Consider the following 23,704-nt stretch of genomic DNA (forward strand, 5'->3'; position numbering starts at 1 on the left):
CCGCGTGCCGCCACCCTAAGGATTAAGCGCAATTATTGGAATCACTTCGGCAGACCACAACCCGTTTCACACGCTCCTTGTGTCATTTCGGACTGTTATGAAAGTTCTTGCTCTATTAAAATATATTTAAATTTTAAAATATATTTCGAAAGTTGCAGAAATAAATGCACGGTCAATATTTAGATATAAAAATAATAGTTTGATCGTATATCTTTCGTATATGAATTAGAAACGTAATTTTGAACCTGAATTGCATTCTACTTGCAATTACATTAACTCCAAAAAAAGGACTGTGAGTAAAAAAATACTGACTTATAAGAAAATTAATTTTTTATGTTTATAAAACAATGTCTACGTGTATATCTTATATTTATTTAGTATGTTATTTTTTTTTTTAATAATCGAAAATTTTGAAAGGTTTTCTGAGAAAGATATATTATAATATTATTTTATAAATAACTAAAAGCAAAAAAAATATTAAATATTATAAAGAGTATAATAGATATCTTGCACATATCTTATTTTTTGAAAATATCGACCTTTCCTTTCTCACAAACATGTGCTTATGAAGAAATAATTATAAGACTTGTATTTAAGTGAATGTGCACTTTAGCGAACTGCAATAAAATAGTAATAACGAGGTAACATTAATCGCGATTTGTACACCAGAATTTGCAACGTGCCGAGTATATGTATAAGGTGTCACCTATTTCTCTCGCTCCTTTTCAACATTATGTCTTTAATAATTAATTTCTGTAATTAATTTAATAACAAGAATTTTATCAAAATTAATTTTAAATTGAACATATATTAAACTAGTATTATTTATTCGTATACACGATGCTCATTCCAATCTAATAAATTTTAAAACTATGAGTAGCTGTAATATAAAAAAATATTTATACATTATCGTTCAAGATCAAGATTTGCCAAAAAAATTGTGAATAATCTCAAATGCGGGAAATTCAGGACACTTTGTATAACACTTTCGAATTCAAGTGGCTGACATATTTCTCGTCGATGAAAGCCACGAAAGCCGACCTCCTCTCTCTTTTTCCTCGTATTACTTCGACGAAGGAAACATGACACCCGTTAGCACAGTTGCAAAATCCGCGAACGAAAAACGTATGTTTTAGCGAGCTGAGGTACGTACCTATATCGCGTTAACCTCGTAATTAGCTGCACAAAAGTCATGCAAAGTACATTACGTAGTCTATATCTACGAATGATATGCTAGTCGTTGCATTTTTTCCCGATCACGCTTCGCGAGTTGGCTTCGTTAAGCGTGCAGTTATGGCAGTGTTTTTTTTTCTCGATGCTATTCACTGGCGTTGTATCTATATGAATATTAAACAGCTGGAAATTCTTTTCAAAGAAAGGAAACAAAGGTTTCGATAAATTTTTAGTTTTTTCTATCAGCATTTTATTACAGTATTTAGATTTATTGTATTCTTGCACGCACGTACATAATACTGCGAGCTGTCAAAATACGATATTATATGATGTTTTAAAATTCATAGTTTGTAGAGTTTTGATTGCATATTATATTTTTATTTTTACTGTTAACAGTAAAGAAAAAGATAAATTACTGCCAGTCGGAAAGTTGCGTGAACTAAAGATTAGCACAAGCATATGTTTTTTTTTTTTTACAATAAATACAATGTAATAATAAATACAATAAATACGACGAGAAGCAATGCTCGATATATATCTTTTATAGTTTGCAGCAAATATTTCGAGATTTTTCAAATCGTTGAACTCGCGACTCCGCAGCTTCGTCAATAAATCTCTAATGCTTGATAGACGCATTCCACGTGCGCGCACGTACACACGTGGTGTCACAGCCTAACCGCTCGTCACCCCTTTTGGGATGCGGCTTGGGTTTTGGCTTGCTATAACTCCGATAATTATGTTACCAATGCGTCGAAGGACAAAGAGCTCTCGAGCGACGTGGATGGCTCACTCGCTCGCGCGAGAGCTAGAAGAGACGTGGTTGCTTGGTAGTCCAGCTGCCGGTAATCCTCCCTTTGTAATTTGCCTCTATGACCCCCCCCCCCTCTTTTTTCAGTGGCGTCGATTTTTTTCCGTGAACTTTTCCCCGCGCGTTTTTCAACAATCTTCTAGCCATCGGTGCGCCACTTTTGTCACACAATTCTAATCTATCGTGCTTTTACTATGTCAATGCAACTGCATCAGTAAACGACTATATAACAACTGTATAAAATAGATTACAAAATTAAATTAGTATTATGTAAATAAATTACATGTTACATATAAAACATAAATGTTTGAAATAATCGTTCAAAACAATTGTCACAGCCATTCTACAACGGATGGAATAAGAAAATAAATTATTCTTGAATATTTATAAAGAACTAGTAAATTTTTTTCTTTCTGCAAGAACAAATTCTTTCTATAAGCCTCAAAGAGCAATGAAAGTTTGATTCGCGAGGTCGTCGTACGGTCTACGCCAATGACGAGCAGTTGATGTCACCGTGGCCGTGCCCTCCGGATAATAGAGTCCGCGACTTTAATGGACTCGCTAATCCTCTTCCCTGTTTGTCGGCGAGGGGGCACGTATTCAGGATGCACGGAGGTAAGAATCGGCAGCGAGGGGGCACTGGGCAGGACGGGGGATGGTGTGACTGCGGTGCGTGCGCCTCTCTGGGGTGCGCGAAGTGAAGACTGCATTCGTTCGTGCGGGCCGCGCCGTGACGGCGCGCGGCGCGGCGGCGTGAAGGGGGTGACACACAAGGGGGTGATCTCTTTGGCCTGTCCTGCCGGAGTGGTGACGTACAGATACGCCCCTTGTGCGGAACCATCGGTGCGATGATACCCTCGGATTTCTCGGCCGAACTATTTGCCGCGCACGTTATGAGCACGAGCGTTCTCTATAACTGCATTTGTGTCGGCAGAAATATGTTTTCTTCTAATATTCATTCATTGGAACAAATTTAGTTTAAAGAAATGCGATGGTTACGTCGATGGTTGAGAGCGACCGGTAGATCCGAAAGGGACGATAAAGGGGTGCATAACTAAACGTACAAACATACGTCTCAAAGTTGACATAAACGATGACAATACAATCTTAAAGTATAAACGATGACGGTATAATTTCAAAGCGACGATTTGATATAACAGAACGATTTGTATGATTTTTAGATCGAGAAAAACTTGAATAACATTTATTTATACAATTTTCGTACAACACATATTCCCACAATTTACAAATTGGCGTGAAAATCTAAAGGCGATTGTGAATGAATGAAATAATGCTATGTGAAATGGGAGTGAATTAAATGGACGTAAAAGTATGACACGAATTATTATAGGAGTATAATTCTTTAGCAGAAATTAATTTTTCTTTTTCTAACTAAATAGATAAAAATAGAAAGTCTTAAAACTTAACTTTTTTCGATTTAATTTGTCTCAATAAAAATTAACGTAAAGATGTTTATAATAAAATATTTACGAAAGAAAATAAACAGCCACTATATATATATATATATATATATATATATATACTATATATATATACTATTATATAGTATCCTCGCGTTTCAACGAGGATTACGAATAGATTACGAATTCATCAATGGTAAAATCTGATGAATGCAATGGATGAAATGATACGTAAAGAATGGATGTTTTTACGAAAAAGGAGACCGATGCCTTATAGATATCGTCGTCCCAGTGCCCTGAACAGATTATCCCTGACGTTGTCCTTGTGGAATCGCATTGGCAGTGGGCAGATTTTGCTGGATTTGCAAAAGCTGCTGAAGCTGTGGCGGCAGATTTCTGGAATACTGATAATTAGGCTGGCTGGCTTGCTGCTGCTGCGGTTGCGGTTGCGGTTGCGGTTGCGGCGCATAATTGGAGCGATATTGCGGGTTGTATTGTTGTTGCGGTCGTTGAGCGCCGGGTGGCGGATTATATTGAGCTGGTCGTACGGGAATCTGCTTATAGGTTGGCTGCTGAGGCGCCTGACCTACTTGTACTTGCGGTCGATACTGAGTCAGCTGATTTTGCTGCAAATATTGAGGCTCAATGGGTCTCGAAGGCGCCAAGTTCGGCACCGGTTGCGGCGGAAGGTGAACAATCGGATCGCGATACTGCTGCGCGGCCAATATCTGCTTGATCGCTGCCGGTGCTTGATTGTAAGCTCGGTAATTGCCTTGCTGTGCTTGTCTACGTTCCCGAATATGGCCTATAAGATAATTGGAAACAAATGCAAATCTTCAGCAGAAAAATGGATTTTATATGTTGACGACACAACGGAAAAATATATTCTCAAAAAATATAAGACGTCGAAATTTTGATTACTCACTGTGGAATTCCGTTCCCAGCACGGGTGCCACGAAGAGGATCAAAAACTGAAAGGCAATATATCAAATAACGAAAGCACTTTTTTGCGCGTACAAAAAAATTCAAGACATAGATGTTTTTTATGTAACTGTATCAATTGAAGTCGGAAGGACGTGTAATTTTTCATACATTCCGTAAAATAGAAATCTTATCTTGGAAAGCTGAAAAAATTTTTATTTGCATGATGTAAATAGAATTTCTTAGCTGACATTGATTATTTATGCATCGGCGCCTTAATTTGCACCACGAGAAGTGAATCGATTATCGAGGTACGTAAATTGGTAAATTTAACTAGATCACCGCACTTGATTCATATCGGAAGAAATGTAATACGACATTTTCCAAGCGTGACGATTGCGTGCAAAGTATCTCGCTACGATGATATTATACAATAATTCTTGAATTTAAAAATAAAGATGTTATCGATAATAACATTATTTATGAAGCTATATTAATGGACTTTGTAATATTTCAATAAGATATACCATCTTAACTTTCTCTGTGAACAGGATTCATATAATAAAATGAACATAATGGAATTTGTAATGAATATTTATAGAAATCGGTCATAAATTAAAGATTAAAAACATAAGAAAATTACATGTCTCATTGAACTGAATGAGAAGAGTTGCGAATTTAGCAAACTCCATTTTTTTAACATTATTTTTATCTTTAAATGATCCAATACACCGAACGTTAATTTTCTCCACGAGAAAAAGAAAGGAAAGATCGTTAAACGCGAACGTTCGGTTTTGTCAATCTTTTATACTCGGAAATGGGAGATATACTTAACACTCGGCGATCGACGAACGATAAAGTTTTGCTTATCTTCTCCTTTTTTCCTTCAGTTACGTGGAGTTAGGAATAAAACTGCGACGAGATTTTAACGATCAACGCGAGATTGGAAAGCAAAAGCGAGCACTCGCTCGGACGTCGGCTATACTCCACGGAGCGGCTTTGATCGCGCTTTCTCCCCGCGTGCATCCGCGCCGCGGAATTTCGCGAGGTTTTTAGGGTCGCGTAGACTTACGAGGAATCTCATGATTGTTGAACAACGATATCCGAAGGGCAGCGGAACGAAACTGGCGGCCGCGTCGCGACGCACTTCTATATGGGGCCCAGTCGTCGCGGACCGGACCGCGCCGTCGGCCACTACCAGCTTTCATGGTTGGACGGGTTTCGACCGATTTTTTTCGCTCGCAAATCCCCCGCCCGTCGTCACGTAACGTACCCAACGCAACGGACCAACGCGCCCCGTACTAGCTGGCCGCTAGTTGCTCCAGGAAATGACCGGCGCAGTGGCAGTATAGAAAAGTCAAAGCGCGGTATACGGTATACGTTTGTCTCTTTGGTATACAGTGCCTCGTAGAGAATTGTAAAAAATAATAATTTGGTTTTAATTTTTGTTTAATAAAATTTAAAATCAAAGTTAAAATAAATCGGAAAATTATTGTAAAATATTATCGAAGAAGTAAGATACTGCAATTAATCCGGAAAAGATTTCATTATTATACTATTATTATTATAAATTAATTTTATATTTACCGAAAAGTAATATTTTCCAGCAAATTTTATTATTCATTATTCGTTATTGATTAACAGCAACAAAAAAGAAAAGAAAACATAAAATTTAATAAAGTTTATGAGAGAAAAACATCGAATGAAACTAATTGTAAATAATAATGTTTATTTATAAATAACAAAATTGCAATAATAGTAAATTAATTTCTCCTGCGTGGAATTTAATATTCCTTTCATACAAGGTTTATGTAATTTTACATCACATCGTAGATTATAGCGATACCGTTACGTGAAAGTGGTTCGACCGTGTCTCTTTTCCCCGTGTTTTTCTTGCAACCATGTAGAACTGTCGAATTTTAGATTAAAACTTTGCGTTGCTTATCGAGTCGTTGACTATGGTAAAAGCGAACATTGTCATGCATTATGCGTATCACCAATTATTTTCGAACGACCTGAAAGTTGTTCGTTTCTTTGCAATTGTAGCTTTATGTTACATATATAAAGTATCAGTCTCAGTCATAAAAGTCTTTATTTAATTATTCTTATACTTAGACTATTACTAACATTATCTTTATAATTATCTTATATATAATTATCTTTATTACCTATTATATTTCAAAAAAGTCTCAAAGTTCTAATGTCCAAAATTCGCGATATCTAGCTCTTTTCAGAATTGGTATTCAGTTTGTTTCTATTTTTATATTAATAACCAGTTATGATTTCTTTAATAACAAGCACTATATCTCAGCTTTCAAAGAAATTATAAATCGTAATATTTTTCTTCTATATCGTAAGCGTATCAATCTCGCCAGTGTACTCCGAGACTTGCAGTCCGTGCGAATATACCTACACGTTGATTATTCGCGAACTCGATGTTCACGATAGATACGTTACATTCCACGTGCTCGACGAATGAACGAAGGTGCACCATAATAGATATCTGCTTCGTAGGGAAGGGTGAAATATGTATGCATTGCATCCAGTCACGTAATGGTTGAGCCGGCACCATACAGGAAACGAACGCACGCATCGCTTCCGTATTCGACGCGTGTCGTAAATCGAGTGCATCGTTAAGTGCACAGCAACAACATATCGCGGCATGTTATGCACATTTTAAGGATGCCACAAGATACACCAATACATAAAAATATTCGAATCGACATAATACACCTTAATTAATATAATAAATTAATGAAGATATTATTATATATCGACATTCTGACGAAAGTTTCTTGTAATATCTAAAGATCGTCTGCGAAACACACCTGCTGTTTATTAAAACATCGACATTGAAGAATATTGCATTCAACATTCTGCAAAAAAAATCGCTCAATTTAATTGACGAGTAATTCTATATCGTAGGAACAGTGCTCGCTCGCGATTATCAGCTCCCTCTCTCTATATACTACTCTCTCTCTATCGCAATTTTATCGTCAAGTGTGTACACATATATATTTATGAGCCAAGATTGCGTAAAGAATTCAGCATTCCGCTTTCAACATTCCGAATTCCTTTTAATGCTTTAAATATATTAAACATTAAAACGTATCCGATTGAGCGTCGTAATTACTTAAAAAATAAAAATTATGATGAGATGAGATTTATAGTGCACGCATAAAAAATTTAGAACGCAATTAAAATAATCTCTTTAATGATTTTAATGCTAACCTTTAGACGCATTAAATAAAAATCTTATATTTCAGAATTATTTGATATGAATTTTAAAATATGTAAATTGAGAAAAATATCTTTACATTTCTCCTCAATATAAAGCGTAAGGAAATAATTAAATTTAATAGACTTTAAAAATAACGACTATCTCCAATTTATTGAAGAATATAGGTAGATTGTTTAGAGTTTGACTTATATATCGATGGCTAAATTAGATTGGAAAAAAACAAACTTACATCGCAAGGATAGAATCGCAAATATTTTATTTGGAAACACGTATAAATGTAAAAAACTATAATACAGATAAACTTATTACATATATATATTTTTTTCAAATATATCAATATTCGTCTGAATATATTATCGCGAGAACAACATTCGGCTGTATTTCTCTTTTCGTTATATAAGAATCCTGAAAAAAATTGATTCTTAGACGTCTATCTCGCTCTATCTCGTTGTGATATATCGAAACTTCTGGTCACATATGAGAAATCTGTAAGAATTTATTTTTTTTTTTTTTCAAACACAGATTTCGCAAAATATTGACAGTGATAGAGAACTCTCTCTCTCTCTCATTCATAAAATGTTTCTTATTTGTTGGATAAAATCGAAAAAAAATAACTTTAATATCAAAATCCGAGCTTCAAAAACTGAAAAAATAAAAAAATTAGATATATGTATTCAATAGAAAAATTAAAATATTCATGTCGCATATTAATTACCGCACGTATCGTTCATATCTATTACTTAACAAATATCGCATTAAATATAGAGAGCATTTTTTCCTCTTTACTTTAGAAAGACCAAAAAGAATTTAGGAGATTTAAAGCTATTTATGATTTTCTTTTGATTGTAATCCTTTTCATAAACCTAACGAGTAAAGTCTCAAGATAAAAGCAATGTTTACCCTATCTTCATATAGTAAATTTATTTATTTGACCAAATTATATGTGTTTAAAAAGAACTCGAGCGTGATTTATCACATTGTAGAATAGAATCCAGTCCTGTTAGAAAGACTCGTTCTAGGCATAGCAATGAGGATGCCTCGTCAAGCTAATCAGTACTGATTCTCGGTGACGGGTCTTACGCCAGGCTGCTGCTGATTATAACCGAGTTGCTGATACTGCTGGTTCTGGTCATACGCGGGCTGTATGCGGGCCTGCGTGTACGCGCTAGCCTGACCGTCGTAGGCGCCACCCTGACCTTGGTATTGCGCTTGCTGCAGCGGTTGTTGTTGCAACTGCTGCTGCTGCTGCTGCTGCTGCTGCTGCGCTTCCGCGCGATGCGGCACGTACGGCTCTCCCGCACGGTACGCGACCTGGTTGGCAAAAATGTTGTATGGCGTTTGCGCCTGGAATTTCAGCAGGTCGCGCAATTGAGATGGCAGATTGGGCGAGTACTGAATCTGCGGCTCTGCCGGCGGTTGGGATACCCTGCGATATTGCGGTTGCTGATGTTGCTGTTCAGCCTGACGTCTGCTTCTGGAGTGGCCGCGTGACTTTTGACGAGGTGATCCACGGATCACGGGTTCAGGTGGAGGCGCGGCTGCCGCTTCTTGAGCCAACTTTCGAAGATGTTCCTGGACCTGCTGAGACTGAGCCCGTATGGCGGCCTCTTCGTCGAATCTGTAATTGATTAAGGATCATTGAAATTGCGTATCTCGGTTATAAGAAAAATAATGATATTTAAGATCGATATAGACATAAAGATAACCTTATTATTTCGTACCTGTAAGGTTCCGGAATTATATTGATGTACGGAATTTGCTGCTGGAATTGGAGCAGTTGTTGGATCTGCGGCGGTGCGTTAGAGTAAGGCCTGTAATTCGGCACTGCTTCCGGTTGTTGTTGTTGTTGCGGTTGCGGTTGCGGTTGCGGTTGCGGTCGATGAACTCTTTGTCGGGGCGACGCTCGCGGAATCGGCGCCGCTGCTTGCGCGTATTGCGGTTCCGCCTGAGCTTGCGGACGTGGTTGACGATCATACGATCTCCAGTTTACCCTGTAACCTTTTGATACATATTTATGACAATTCGATTCGATATATAGTCCGAGACATAGTGACAAAGCTCGTGAAACAAAGTTGATGACAGTACCGCTAGGATCGTCGTATTGGAGCGCTTTTGCATTAATTTGATTAGCATCGTAAGCGGGCTGGATTGCGGGCTGGACTGTGGGCTGACCGTATCGATCAATCGGCCCTTGTACATTGTAGGTGGCCGATCCACCATCCGAGGGCCCTTGAATTTGAAAATTCGAGTGCCCGTCCGTAGCACCTTGGATCCTGAAGTTAGTATTACCGTCGGTCGCGCCTTGAATGGTAAAGTCTCCCGGACCACCTCCCTCTAAAAACCGAACATTCAAAAATATCATTTAAAAAACTACACAAAAAATTCTAAATTACACTTATATCAACATAGGTACCTTATTTTAAATAATGTTCGAATACTAGTATAACTATAAAGTTATAAAACCTAGGAAGTTTTAGAATAAAAGATATATAAAGGTAAATGTCTAAAAAGAAATTTTTGTGCGGAATAATTGTCGATTGAAAAAAATGTAAAAATCTATTGAAAAAAACTAAAATATTCTGAAAAGGGCAACTTTTATAAAAAGATAAAAAGATAAGTATAAAATTGTTTCCCTGTTTTTATACTTTCCAGTCCGCATTGTCTACGTTTATCTGCACTTACCACTTGCGTCTGTGTATTCGATTCCTTTCTCTTCGCTGAACTTAAGACCTTGAGCCCGTCGGTGTCCGTCGCTAGGCCCCTGAATTGAAAATTCAGCCAGGCACATGGGTAGTGCCGTCAATAGTAAAATCTATGACAAAAGATTTATGATAGAATTGTATACAATGTATGACACGACATAATATAATAGAATGCGTTATGATTTATACCTATATACGTCATAAATAAATCAAGTATCGGTATATAATAAAAGAGAAAGTTGATTATACAATGGGATGAATAAAATCCATTCAATTACACGTTGATAATTTTTATGTAATTGTATTATTTTTCCAATAATTTAATACTTGGAAAAGATACTAAAATTATATTTATCATTATATTATATTGATCTCTTTTTATGATCGACATAATAATTTTTTTATCTCTAATCATTATAACAAAGTAAAATCGGAATGTAACATTATTATACATTTAAACGTTATTTACTTTGCTCTCGATGTTAAGCGCTTTCGATTTCGCAATCAGACGATCAAAGATCATTATCTAATGCGCGTGGCACTAAACCTGAATCCGTCTTACGGTATGTACTATATTGCGTATATGGAAGCGTATCGAGCAACCGGCACCGGGAAGCTGGAAGGGAAAGTCCGCGAGCGCATGAATCTTTAATCACGGTAATCGGGGAAAAGGTGAGCACGTTGCCGGTTAACATTCGCGATCGGTAGACGCACTTGGGTCGTTAGGAACGCGGCCGCAAGACAAAAAGGCAGGTGGAAGAAAAAAAAAGAAGAAAAGTGTAAGTCGTCAGTCGACTTATAACTGAGCGATCGAATGCGTTGTGCTGCGAGCGTTACATGGTAGAAAGCGAGGTAGATATTAATCGTTCAGACACGCCCGACGAGATTATTCGAAAAAAATAAATTTTGACTCGTTTGAAAATATCTGCGACCGCGACTGTCGCTGGACAAAATGCCGTTCCAGAATCTGCCCGAATCGTATCTCGGAGAACGCGGAAACCGAGCGACATTTCGCGAGAAACAAGTCGCGACACGCATGCTGATTATTGAGGTCTACATACATATGTTCTCCCGTTTAAGCAAGAATCACGACAAAAAAAAAAGATATTATGATTGGCTAAAAATAGCGTACATAAACCAATATTTAATTTCAATCAACGCATTTATTCTTGTTGCGTGTTTATGCAGTTTGTTTCCTCCTTATGAACGCCTTTTGTATGCCGTTGTAGATTTAGCTCTTAAAGATAAGAAAATAGTCGATGGAACAAGCAGAACAAGCTACTCCCCATGTTGAAATTTCCATCCGCGAGCTTGCAACGAGATTGCAAAAGTCTGATTACTTGTTTCCGCGGCTGCGACAATTGTGTCGCGAAACGTAGGGCTGCACTCCCGGCCAGTGACCGCGGTAATTAAACGGCATTCTGAATCGTCACCCTCTTTACGACATCCAACGATGCAATTACGCGCACGACATTCATCATTCCCTTATTCACGCTTGTTGCCTTTTGACGGGAGGCGGGTTGACCAGTACCTCTGACAAAACAAACGACTTCCCGTTTTCGAGTCTTGCGATCACGTTGTGATAAAACCGTATAAGAGAGCGTATTCAATATTTTCACGACAAAAACGTGAAAAACGGAGGTGCGAAAGACACGGCGAAATAAATTGGTCGTCCAATTAATATCTGAAAAAATATTTTCGCGACACTTCGATCGTTCTACACTTTTCCCAGTTTTTGACGCGACGAGATGGTCAGTGTGCGAATTATGTCTCTACAAGATTCACACAGTGATTGACACACAGTGTGATTAAGGATTTAATCGGCGGATATGCGAGAAAATGTTCAGGAACAAAATAGCGCAAAACAACGGGCGACACCTGTTAATCGAATCGTCGCCTAATTTATCGCTGATATATCCGGTTTGCGTATCCAGCACGATTAGGCGCACGCGACTTCATTTCGCCTACATCAGACGCCGAAGAGAAACGCGCGACTCTCTCGGAAAATCTCTCTCGCGCGCATTCTACATTGTTCTTTACTTTTTGAACGAGGACTTTCGATTCGGAGAAAAAGAATGAATGCAAGGCAGCTGGCGTACTTACGTGCAATTTCATGGCGTGAAAGCTGGTCGATTCGTTCGAGGGTGGAGTGTTTCTGAGGCGGGCGCGCGGTCACCAGAACAACTTTATAGTCGGCCACGTAAAAGGAGCCTTTCGATGACGGGGATGTGACTTGGCGAGAGCCACCTCCATTTTGCACCTCGTCGGCCGGCCGGCCGGCCGACATAGTGCTCTAACAGTCCAGCAGTCATTGCTCTTTCATGCAAACGCGCGAGCGTATATTAATGGAAATTGCTTCCGGCGCTAAGTAACAGTCTTACGTTAATTCCATTGTAAAGTTTCATCTGCGGACTATATAAATTAAATTTTGACTTATAAGCGCTAGTCTTTTATTCTTGTAAACTTCTACTTCTAGTTTTTAAATTCTTTTGTTAAAAAAAGAAAAAATTTTAATTAAAAAATGTTGATAACCTCTTATAAAGTCAACCGTTAGCATTTCGAAAGTAATTTAATAAAAATTTATAAAATAAATATTTAATTTAACTAAATCACAATACTTCATTACAACCTAATTCTAACTTCTTATAGCATGCAGAGAATAAATAAAAAAGAATTTTATACATGCCTGAATAAAAAAATTTTTATACAATAATTGTACGAAATATTTTATATTGCGCATTTTACTAAATTAATCCTATATAATAATTTATTTGTACATTGCAATAATATGATTTTTGTTTTACATGATAACAAGAAAGTATACATTTGTCTGCAAATGCATCTCGAGTTTTGCTTGTCTCGGGTCATCAAGCTTTCTTTATCCAGCTACGAGGCATTCATCTTCTGCGCGATGTATTTTAATCGTGAAAAGTCTCGAGTACACAGATGGAAAACTACGGAATAGCTGCGGCGGAATGTGATGCAACACGATATTTCCCAGGCAATCGCCATTCAAAGGTTACGGAGTAAAGAACGCGAGGATCCGCAATTAATTGTCGACATTGAATTCAATCATTGTCCTGTCGCGTTATGTAAAGGCACTGCACACCGTTGCTTTTAGCATTAAAGTGCTGCTAATAATACAGATTTAAGCTATAAAAAATGGAATCTTAAAGGCAAGCAAAATAAGAAGTTTTAATGTATTACAATAGTATTGCGATTGGTATAGATAGTGGTTGCACATATACAGAAATGTAATTAGGGGAATTATTCTTCGAATTAAGCCGCATTATTCCGTATGTATCTTAAACCTATATCATTCTTGACGCTGCATTATCGTCTCTATACTAGGATTCACTAGGTTTCTAATTTCGCAATAAGATTCGATAATAGATCTCTGATGCTCCGTATCATTAAACTCGTAAAGTCTTATTGTTAGTTTCACAGATTCCTATTTCAGATACGCAATTATAAGAGCGTATACTTCTCTTTTATCCAATTATTTGACTGCAAAAGTCGCTCTTACTCACAGATGGAAATGCCGCGTTACGTCAGGTTACAGTAGAAAGTTACACCGTGTCGCATCGCGATAGATCGTCGATCTCCCGTGAAATTATAGATTACCCCAGGTAACTTGTATCGACATGCGAAAAACAATTCTTACAGTACCATTCGGTTAATGGTAAAAAAAATATGTAATGAACAAAAAGTGGACGGTACGTACAGAATGATTCACGAAGAGAATGTCAAACTTTAGAAGCTAATTTACCAGATAATATAGCATTCAGAAGAAGGAAAAAAGTACAATGTATGATAGAAAACCAATTGTGATTAGTTATAAATTCAAATTGTTACTAATATATCTTAAGTAAATATTTTACACGTATTTAAATTTAATTTAAATATAATAAAATAAAACATAATGCAGTTACAGTTTATCATAATTAAAATATTATACGTATACTATTCTTTGTAGCATTTTTTGCACGCACATTTTATACTGTATATTTCTCCTGTACTTCAAATATTCTTAGGTTTCATTATGATGAACGCAATTAACTAACTGCCAGATTTGTTACGAATCACCGTGTAAAATTACGGCTGTAAGTCCCTTCGATTTCCTCGAGCAGAATCTTGGTGAACTTAAAAAGGGCGTAATCCTGGCGAATTATCTATCTGTGTAAGAGGCGTCGGTAAGGAGTGAAAAGGAAGATTGCGCAAAATGAAAACGCGACTATTCGCAATTGCGGCGACTCGACGGGTGCATCGACACGCGAAGCGTGAAGGCCACGAAAGTGGATTGTCGGTCTTCCTTGTCCGGAGAAATGCTATCCTTCCATGCTTTTAGAAGTTTCAATTTCTACGTGAAAACGAAAACATATGTGATCAGGCGATACGCTTTTTCGAATCCTCACATATTATGAATATTCTCACCTTCGTATCGTCATGCATCGATGATGAAATCCGCCTGATCGGGGGGATTTCTAATTTCCGTGCATTAAATTTTTTGCTATCGATAAAGAACTTAATCCCTTTCTAATCAGAATAAAATCTATTAATAAAAGTGTTATGTATTAGCTGTCGTATACTTTTTTCTCTCGTCATATTCACGCCTGGCAGTAATTTCTGTAATTTATGTGACTCAATCTGATAAAAAATTTCTCAGATTATGTCGTTTCACTTTAGTTTCTTTCGCAAAATTTATATCTCAAACGCGCTCTCTTATCGTATAATGATAGCATAACGTAGCGATTCTGTAAATGAGATGGAATATCGCTTTCTAACCTCGTAGGAAGATCAGGTATCTTTATTCAATAGAAAGCGAAAAACCGTCCGGCTTTCTATTTGCTCTAATAACGTGGGACTATAGTAACTTCTCATGTATAATTAAGCAAATTACTCGTCGCGCGAAACGCGAAACTTCCTGAAAGGAGTAAACGTTAGCTTTGCTTTTATCGAATTTTCGCTCGGGCGTTTAACTCACCTTTTTACGAGCGGAAGTTCCGCCAAGTTCCGTGAGCTAAAATAATAAAAGCAAAGATTGCGCTACGACAAGGTGAATGACTTCCATGATGCCAGAAGCGGAAACGATTTATTTACTAATCGTACAAAAAATTACATTCTTCGCGCTACCGTATATAGTCAAGTATTTTCTATCTTTACACACTTACTCATTCGAAAAATACTGAATACACACCTTTTTATAATTGAGTGAAATGAAAAACGAACAGAAAATTAATCGAAAAGAAGTCTGTTAGACCAAGATACCCCATTTGCCATTTCTGTTTTAATAAATTTTCGTCATTAATTGCTGTATTATGTAAATTTCCGTGAAAGTCAATTAAGTATTTTTTATCAATCTTTTATTCAATTAATTTTTTTTAAAGACAAACTTTCTATGTTAATTATATTTAGCAAATTATTCTATGTTAATTATAAATCGAGTAGTTATTTTTTCTAATTAGTAAATTGATTCTAATTATCGAGTGTCGAACATTCATCCGTTTTTGACCGTCATAGAAGAAAACCGCATTGGTTATTGTCAAATACACGGTAATACAAGACATACGTCATTAAAATGTCAACAAGTGATACAACAATTTAAAGCGTGTTAGATACTAGTCTCAACAAACCCTTGATGATATCAAAAAGCTGTTTCCGCGAGTAAAAACTGGATTCAACTCGAGCGAGTCTTGAGGCTAGCCGTCTTTTCTTCGAAGAGAAAACGTTCACCGAGAAATAGAATATTAAATTATACAAATCGTATTACTACCCTGTAGGTCAATTCTTGATCAATGGCGCTGTCCCTCTTCGACCGGCTTGTCCTGCTGATATTCTGCGTCGACGTTGTCGTCGCTCGGATAGTAAACTCTGCTGCGGTAATAATAGGGTCCCTTAACGTCATCGGATAACGGCTTGGGGATAAAAGTGCTTTTCGGTTTGTACTGAATGCGATTCGCTGTCACGTCGTATGGTATCTGCGCCTGATATTGCAGCAACTGCTTGATTTCCGAAGGCATGTTTCTGTCCAAATATATAGTAGGTAGCGGAGGTTCGGGTATGGCTCCTAGCGGAAACGCTACTTGTGGCTGCTGCTGCTGCTGCTGCTGCTGCTGCTGCTGCTGCTGTTGCTCGTAATCTTCCTTGTAGGCGATTTTATCCTGACGCTCCACTCTCCTGTCGCTGTATTCGTATCTGGGCTGCGCTCTTTGAGCATCGATCGATTGGTATCTCGCCGATGGTTGCAAGTAGGCACCGCGAGGAATTTCGGAGGCGGCTGGGGCTAATTGTTGCTGTTCACGTTGCTGCGGTGCCGCCGCAAAGTGGTTGCCGCCGTAAATGAAAGATGTAGGATCGACGTAGGGAGCTTGCGGCTGATAGACCGAATTGATCAGCTGTCTGATGTGACTCGGCACCGCCGAGTACGGCTTGTAACTGTAGTACTGCGGACCCTGGGCCTGCTGCTGGACCTGCTGGGGTTGAGGCTGCGGCGCCGACGCTGGGGCACGATGCTGCTGAGCCTGTCGAAGACGAAGGGGTGAGCTGCCTTCGGCGCGCTGAGCCCGATGAGCATTCGCCCGCTGCAACTGGCTCTGGGGCGCGAGGTATAGATCCCAGTTGATCCTCGAATCTGAAACACCGAGAGGAACACCGTTCCGTCATCCAATTTATCGCCGGTCGTCGATTGTTGGTGTTTTATGCAACGCTGACCTCATTATCGGGGATCACAAAGGAATTGTTCTAAAGATCTGGGATGTGAAAAACACGGACTCTCGCGTGCGTTATAATTGCAGTAACGGCAACAGTTAATTGCGATACATCATAGGTCCAAGGTTCTCGAGGCGTGTCTTCAACAGCGAATAATCGAGAAAACTTCGTACTTACCGCCATCGACATACTTGATTTGCCCTTGCGGCGCGCGAGCAGACCTCCCTACATTTTCCGTTTTCGCCCACGCAATCGATATCACCACAATAAGAAGAATCTGCAAATTTATAATAAATAATATTAGCACGATACATCCGACGATGTCATATACTGACTTTAAGTTAAAAGCAATAAAACTGAGGTAAATACAACGTTAAAAAATAAATCATGAATAATTGTACGATAAAATCATATCAATATCACCAAAATGCAATATATATTTAATTGAATAAGACTCTCGAAATGACCATCATTTGACGAACAGAAACCGATTGAAAAATATAGTCCACTTTTAACAGTCACAATCGGCAACAAGTCCCGCGAAGTAAAATTTGATGAAAAATTAAAATATCTCTCGTCACTATATTAATACCGACACGATTAATACGCGGTCAATCAATCAGAATATCCTGAACACTCACTGATAGTTTCATGGCTGCGCGTGGAGAGAAAGATGTACGCGGATTGTCGCGTCGAGTTTACTCGCAGAAATCAGCCGGCGGAGTCGGCGTGGCTCTTCTATATAGCCGTAGTCGCCCCGGCGTAATTGGTGGCGCGCGGCTGTGGTAGCTACCTACTTTTAGAGTAATTCCGCCTCAGGTAACCAGCAAACTCCGACAAAAGGTTCCCCCCCTCGAGGATATATTATCAATCGTTGCAAGAATGCGCGTCTCTGGCGTAACGCTATTATAGAATTGTTCTCGAAGGGTGATTCCACTAGAACTCGGAATACTTCTACTTTTTTCGCGATAGCACGATAATTTTTTATCTGCAGAATTCTCTGTAAGGTTAAAACTGTCGCATCTCAAAAATGTATTTTTCAAGCTAATAGAAAAAGATTGCACACCTTGATAACGTCATTTGCAAATGAAGGAAAATGAGTAATTAGAGAAGATTTTTTTAATAAAAGATTTTAATAAATAAAAGCAGTATTTTTTTTAAGTATAATTTTAACACATAGTTAATGTATTCTAAAGTGTAAATAGAAATTTAAGAAAATAAAAGTATGCAGTAATACTTATATGGATTGTTTTCTCTCAGGTCAGAAAGATTAAAGTAGCAGGAGGGGTTGAAGCGTTCAACTTCACGTTCTCCGAAGCGATTTTTTAAACTTTAGGAGCTGGAATGGTGAAATCGTTAGGCTCCATGCGATCCCGAGGATTTTAACGAGGCTATACGATGACGTAATAAGAAACATTGGCGCGGTGTTTTTTTAGCTGATTTCGCGTTTCAGAGCGCTAAAGCGGAGCCGGTAAGGTTCGCGTATGCGCTTAAGCTGTCTCAAATGAGGAGTAAAGACGAGAAGAAAGCGCGCTATGTGGTAGAGCAAATGCTCGTAATAATTCTTATTGCGATTACATGTGATTGCACGAAGCAAAAAAAGGAATCAAAATAAGAATTTAGTTTCGAGTATTTCCTTGTATTTAACGATGCGAAGTAATAATTAATATAATTGCGTAGCAATAAAAATAGAATAAAATAGTTATAAGAAAAAGAATTTAAAATAAAATAAATTTCCAACTGATTAATAAATTTCACCAAGCAGAGTAAGTGCAATTCTATACACTGAAACTCTATACATTTTTTTTTTAATTTTCCAGAAAAAGATTAATATCAAGATAAGCTTATTTTTTATTTATTTTATTACTTTTTTATAATTTTATTTTATTAATCATATTTTAATTTGTCTAACATAAAGTTTTATGCATTTAAAGATTGACTAAACTGAATTATAACATGGAATACAAGAATCTCCGATGACGTGAGTCAAAGCAACGCGGATCTTTTTAGTTAAACGGCCGAGAAGCATGCTGGAAAAAAATAAACCATGTTGTACGTAACTACACTGTCTCTATGCGTTGCATATAATTAAATTTACGACGCGCAAACGGTCTGGCGTGCGCTAAACATTACCAATTTGCGCAGGCGAGGCAATCTATAGCGCTCCGCCAAGTCGGACGAAATGAAAGGGGTGAAAAGCAGTGGAAGGAAAAAAAAACAGGGGATCTACTTAGCTCGGATCTATAAATTCCGTAAGATAATGGACCAGGCTGGCTTTATTACCGCGCGCGAAAAGAAAACCGCTCGCGTACGACGAGATAATTACGCGGCCGCGTGACGCTCGCGAGCCACTAATGCGATGAGAGTGCAACGCAACCGCTCGTGAACAACGATCATTATCTTCCAACTTTAACTCATTGACGTATTAAACCGCGTAAATTAAAACCCTATAAGTGCCTAGCGTATCCTGCTGCTTTTCGTGTATGCGGTGTATACGGATAACATAAAATTTTTATGTTTACATTACTGGTACCGAGTATAAGAAATGAATAGCGGACGTTGCATTGCATTAATCCTTTTAGTAGTTCAAATGTTGAAATAAGATATATGGTTTCCCTCTGTATAATCTTATCCTGAAAATAGAATTTTTTCACCTGCCAATTGAATCTCCGATTGCCAAACAATTTTTCCGAGAAGCCGTTCAACGTCGAAGTAACTTATTAATGGGCCGAATAAAGGAATACCGGATACATGTGTAAGATTATCATGAACAATGTCGGGTAGACATTGCGCGGTTTAAGCGAAACCATGAAAATCTCGTATATAAAACGGCCTTCCTTGACGAATCTCGTTTCGAATTAACGGCAATTTCCCAGGTTACAAACGAAACGGCGAACGTTGCGACACTTCGAACGGGCGTCAACCTACGTTGATCCGCGCGTGCGGATGTAGATGATGAAAAACACGCAGCCGCGATAAGATTCGAAAGGTAAGATCGTTGAGAGAGGAGAGAAAAAAAAAGAAGGATTTGACAGGAGGAAGCGGGCGGAGAAAGTCGATTATTCTCGGCCGATCGACTGGGAAGATCTGCGTCTGTGGCGCCCGATATCGCGGTATCTCGGGAACTTATTTCACGCAGGCGAATGTATAGAAATGCATGACTTCCTTCCGTTCGAACGATGTCCGCGATACGCGGTATCTCGACCGACACGATTATATGTACATACTTCAACTGCACTCAATAAACATCACGCATGAATTAATATACTATACAATTTACTTCCACAAAATGTCTCATATAGAAAGTTTAATTAAGTTACCCATTTAAGTCAAAACAAGACGTCGATGGGGTAAAGATATAAGAAGTCACAAAAATCGGAAATACCAGGAAAATCGCGCGTTTGGAGTAATCGACGAGTAAAAAAGCGAAACAGGATATCCATTGCCCCGTCGGAGGAGTTTTATAATCCGCGTACATACGTTTGCGCCGCGCCGCGCCTGCGATTGCGAGATGCAGAAATAATATCGTAAACGAGAAAAAAAATGCTTGATAGCTCGAGGCCGAGAGCAATGAGATCCGCGCGCTTTCGCCATACTTATCGAGTTATTAAGGAAAACGGAAACGCGAACGGAGTATACGAAGTATTACGCCGCGATTAATATATGCGCGCCGAGGCAATTAAAGTGCCACTCGGCTTTTGATTTTCCCGGAGTCTCTCACCGTCGATTCCAATTTGGCGATGCGGTAATGGGCATTATAAGAACTCATTACCGCGATCGCGTGACATCGCGGGTTCGCGAGTGAAATCGATGATCATGGTTACTACGGCGAGTGAGGGGGCAACGATCTTGTTTTTCGACGAGGATGACTTTTTCCCGACGACAGGAAGGAAAAGCAATTTCAAGGATCGCGCGCGACGCCAACCCCGAAGAATGCCCCAAGCTTCCGCACGATTGCCGTTATATGCCTCCGATAATCCATTGGAAGTCGGTAACAGCGTTCGGTAAAGTCGGTACATAATCTACTGTAGTGTACAGGCGAAAGACCTCAGGATTGAGTCCTCGGCATTGCGAGTTGTCAGCGAGAAATTCCTGAGAGCGCACCCAGGCTTTTCTGTTTCTTTGACCTCGGAACTTGTCGGTTCAATGCGTTTGTAAAATTAATATATATTATATTATAGCTATTTGAATTGATAATGATTCTTTTTTTATTAAAACGTGTTTTGTTGAAACGTTGTGTTGATTGCACGCGATTTTAGCATTTCTACTCTTTATATTGTTCTTTTCTCTTTTAAATTATTTAAATAATTTATTTTTTAAATTGTCGCCTAATGAAAAAAAAAGAGCAATTATAGTGATGAAAATGGCCATAATCTTCCGATGTTCGAATGTTCCCGAAAGTTAATGAAAATATTATCTGTAACAGCTATATCAACGTTTTGATATTGATTTCATCGCGTTTTTTTAAATACATAAATTGGTTGATCGTTTAATCTATAATCTTAATCTATACCTGCCTGCACATAATTTAAATTTGAAAACAGAAGATAACAAAGCACAATTTTGCTTATACTATTTTAATTTTGAAATAAATTAGATTACAAATGCATTTGTGTAGAAATGCACTTTGTTTGCGTTGTAAAAGTACATTAATTTAAAAAAATGACATTTTTGTCACGATCGATTCTCAATATTCGAGCAAGTTCAAATTAACGAGGAATTTTTGAAAACTTCGTCGAAATTTTACGAGCGGAATCCTCGGTTTCCTAAGCGAAATGTCAGCCTAAGTTATCACACGGCGAAGTAATGTTTAGAAACTTGTGTACAGAAATCGTTCGCGGGGCGTGGTGGAAGACCAATGTGATCCGGGACTGGGACGCGCGGGTTGCCCATCAAGGCCTCTACGCCGGGTTGCCCTGAGCCAACGCGTCGTATAAAACGCCCCTCTCATCGACTTCTGGGAGCACTGTTGCGCTTCCCGCTGCCTAAGGATCGATTATTCCTTCAACATGCCCGCCGTAGTCGTAAGTGTTTAGTCTTAAATCGTTCTCGTCAAATCACTCCCCTTTTAAACTATAATGTAATTCTATATAAAGTTAAAATTAATAAAATATATACCAGAAAATAATTACGCAATGTCATAAAACGTATACATATGTTAAATACAGATATATTTTATGTCTTGTAGCAGTTGTAGCTCTTAGATATTTCTCAGATATTCCAATTCGTCGGACTAAAAAATTTGTCCGTATAAGTATTCAAATTTTATTTTATCACGTACATAGATTATTCTGTTGGGTATCATCATCGGTGTCTCCAGTCAAGAGCCTTATTACCAATCGCCGCATCAGGCGGCGATTTTGAGCGACGCTCGTTATCTCGCGGGTGATGGCACGTTCGGCGCCGCCTACTCTCAGGAAGACGGAGTGGAATTTAAGGAGGAAAGCGATGTAGAGGGTAATCGACGTGGATCATACTCGTACATCGATCCAACCGGACAAAGGCGCACCGTGACTTATACGGCCGGAAAGAACGGGTTCCAAGTACGCAGAGTGCACATTTGCGTGCTAATTAATTTTGTTCATTAATTATATTATTATATGACGCTAAATTTATAACTTTTTATAATTTATTTTTGTTAAATTTTTATAATTTAATTTTATGATCCTATAATTCATTGATTTTTATATGAATTTTATATAAATATCTTATATAAATATTTCAGAAAAGATTATAGATTAATAATTGAAGAGCCCAACGAATTCATTAGTTTACTGCCAAATTAATCATGATATGAAGCTCAATTTTGTTCAAAATCCTATCTCATTAATTTTAATAGAGTTTAAGTTAAGCCGCAACTTTTTGTCTCGCAGGCGACCGGGGATCACATTCCCAGCGCACCCCCGCAGGTGCCACCGCAGCCGGAGTATGTACCACTGGCGCAATATAATCCGCCGGATTACCAACCCCCGAGTTACGCATCGCCAGCCCCTCAGCAGTATCCGCGGCACTATCAACCGGATTACGAACCGCAACCTGTCGTTTATCAACCACGGCCTCAACCGCGGCCTCAACCGCAGTACCAATACCGACCGCAGCCACCGCCGCCGCCGCCGCCGCCGCCTCGCTATCATTATCCCTCGGAGTTGCAAAGTATATCTTCGTACGCGCCACCGAGTTATCAGCCGCGCTATCAGCTTCCACTTCGCCCCGCGCCCGCACCCGCGCCCGCGCCGCAATACAACGCGATAACGACACCGGCGCCCCGCAATTTTTATCCGCCGGGGAAACTCAGCTTCAATCGGACCCCCGACGGCTTCTCCTATACGTTTAGCAAGAGTTGAGTGGCACGCGAGTTTACGGTGTGAAAAGCGGTGGCGTATCCGTGATAAAATTAACGAAGTTTTTATTTTAATAACGTGTTATTTCGGGTCTTTAAAGAACACGACCCCCGTCATTACTTAAAAAATCCAAATCTTGAAATAAAAACGTGGTTGAGTGTCAAGAAAATTATCAACTAAAAGTTAATCAATAAAGAAAATTAATAACTAGAAAAGAATCTTGTGCAAAAAATTATCACTTTTGTTCAAAATTATAGCCAACATTTATTTTTACTTCGTGTTTGAAATTAATTTTAAACTTAATGTGCTCGATTGTTAAAAATCTAATAATTATGAAATTTTTAAATATTAATTATCAATGATTCATTGTCGTAACATTGTTCGTAAAA

General features: G+C 38.4%; 3 protein-coding genes across 3 annotated transcripts; 1 reads left to right on the forward strand and 2 right to left on the reverse strand.

Moving 5' to 3' along the window:
• Nucleotides 1–3,551: 3,551 nt before the first annotated feature.
• LOC143903737 (uncharacterized) lies at nt 3,552–12,477 on the reverse strand. Its single transcript, XM_077417598.1, has 9 exons — nt 12,370–12,477; nt 10,250–10,376; nt 9,650–9,898; nt 9,286–9,562; nt 8,622–9,182; nt 7,169–7,199; nt 5,396–5,524; nt 4,328–4,373; nt 3,552–4,207 (listed from the first exon to the last, which is right to left on the reverse strand). Exons 1-9 carry the CDS (start codon nt 12,379–12,381, stop codon nt 3,708–3,710), a joined length of 1,932 nt encoding a protein of 643 aa, XP_077273724.1. The 5' UTR covers nt 12,382–12,477; the 3' UTR covers nt 3,552–3,707.
• Nucleotides 12,478–15,341: 2,864 nt separating this feature from the next.
• Nucleotides 15,342–17,870, reverse strand: LOC143903832 (uncharacterized). The gene is made up of 3 exons (XM_077417818.1): nt 17,616–17,870; nt 17,152–17,251; nt 15,342–16,897 (listed from the first exon to the last, which is right to left on the reverse strand). The coding sequence occupies exons 1-3, from the start codon at nt 17,625–17,627 to the stop codon at nt 16,059–16,061; spliced, it is 951 nt and encodes a 316-aa protein (XP_077273944.1). The 5' UTR covers nt 17,628–17,870; the 3' UTR covers nt 15,342–16,058.
• Nucleotides 17,871–21,807: 3,937 nt separating this feature from the next.
• Nucleotides 21,808–23,624, forward strand: Cpr19 (cuticular protein 19). Its single transcript, XM_077417655.1, has 3 exons — nt 21,808–21,998; nt 22,260–22,517; nt 22,848–23,624. Exons 1-3 carry the CDS (start codon nt 21,984–21,986, stop codon nt 23,316–23,318), a joined length of 744 nt encoding a protein of 247 aa, XP_077273781.1. The 5' UTR covers nt 21,808–21,983; the 3' UTR covers nt 23,319–23,624.
• The last annotated feature ends 80 nt before the right edge of the window (nt 23,625–23,704 follow it).

Source organism: Temnothorax americanus, unplaced genomic scaffold (genome assembly GCF_048541705.1).
Source record: "Temnothorax americanus isolate GAGA-0224 unplaced genomic scaffold, ASM4854170v1 Scaffold5, whole genome shotgun sequence".
Classification (NCBI taxonomy): domain Eukaryota; kingdom Metazoa; phylum Arthropoda; class Insecta; order Hymenoptera; family Formicidae; genus Temnothorax; species Temnothorax americanus.

Bases quoted from the DNA above. Each gene is read 5' to 3' on its own strand.
- Cpr19 (XM_077417655.1), top strand. The intron at 22,518-22,847 runs GTACGCAGAGTG...TTTGTCTCGCAG, and splicing joins CCGGAAAGAACGGGTTCCAA to GCGACCGGGGATCACATTCC.
- LOC143903737 (XM_077417598.1), bottom strand. The intron at 9,563-9,649 runs GTACTGTCATCA...ATGTATCAAAAG, and splicing joins CCAATACGACGATCCTAGCG to GTTACAGGGTAAACTGGAGA. The intron at 5,525-7,168 runs GTTTTAATAAAC...CAACCATGAAAG, and splicing joins CAATATTCTTCAATGTCGAT to CTGGTAGTGGCCGACGGCGC.
- LOC143903832 (XM_077417818.1), bottom strand. The intron at 16,898-17,151 runs GTAAGTACGAAG...TCGGTGTTTCAG, and splicing joins AATCAAGTATGTCGATGGCG to ATTCGAGGATCAACTGGGAT.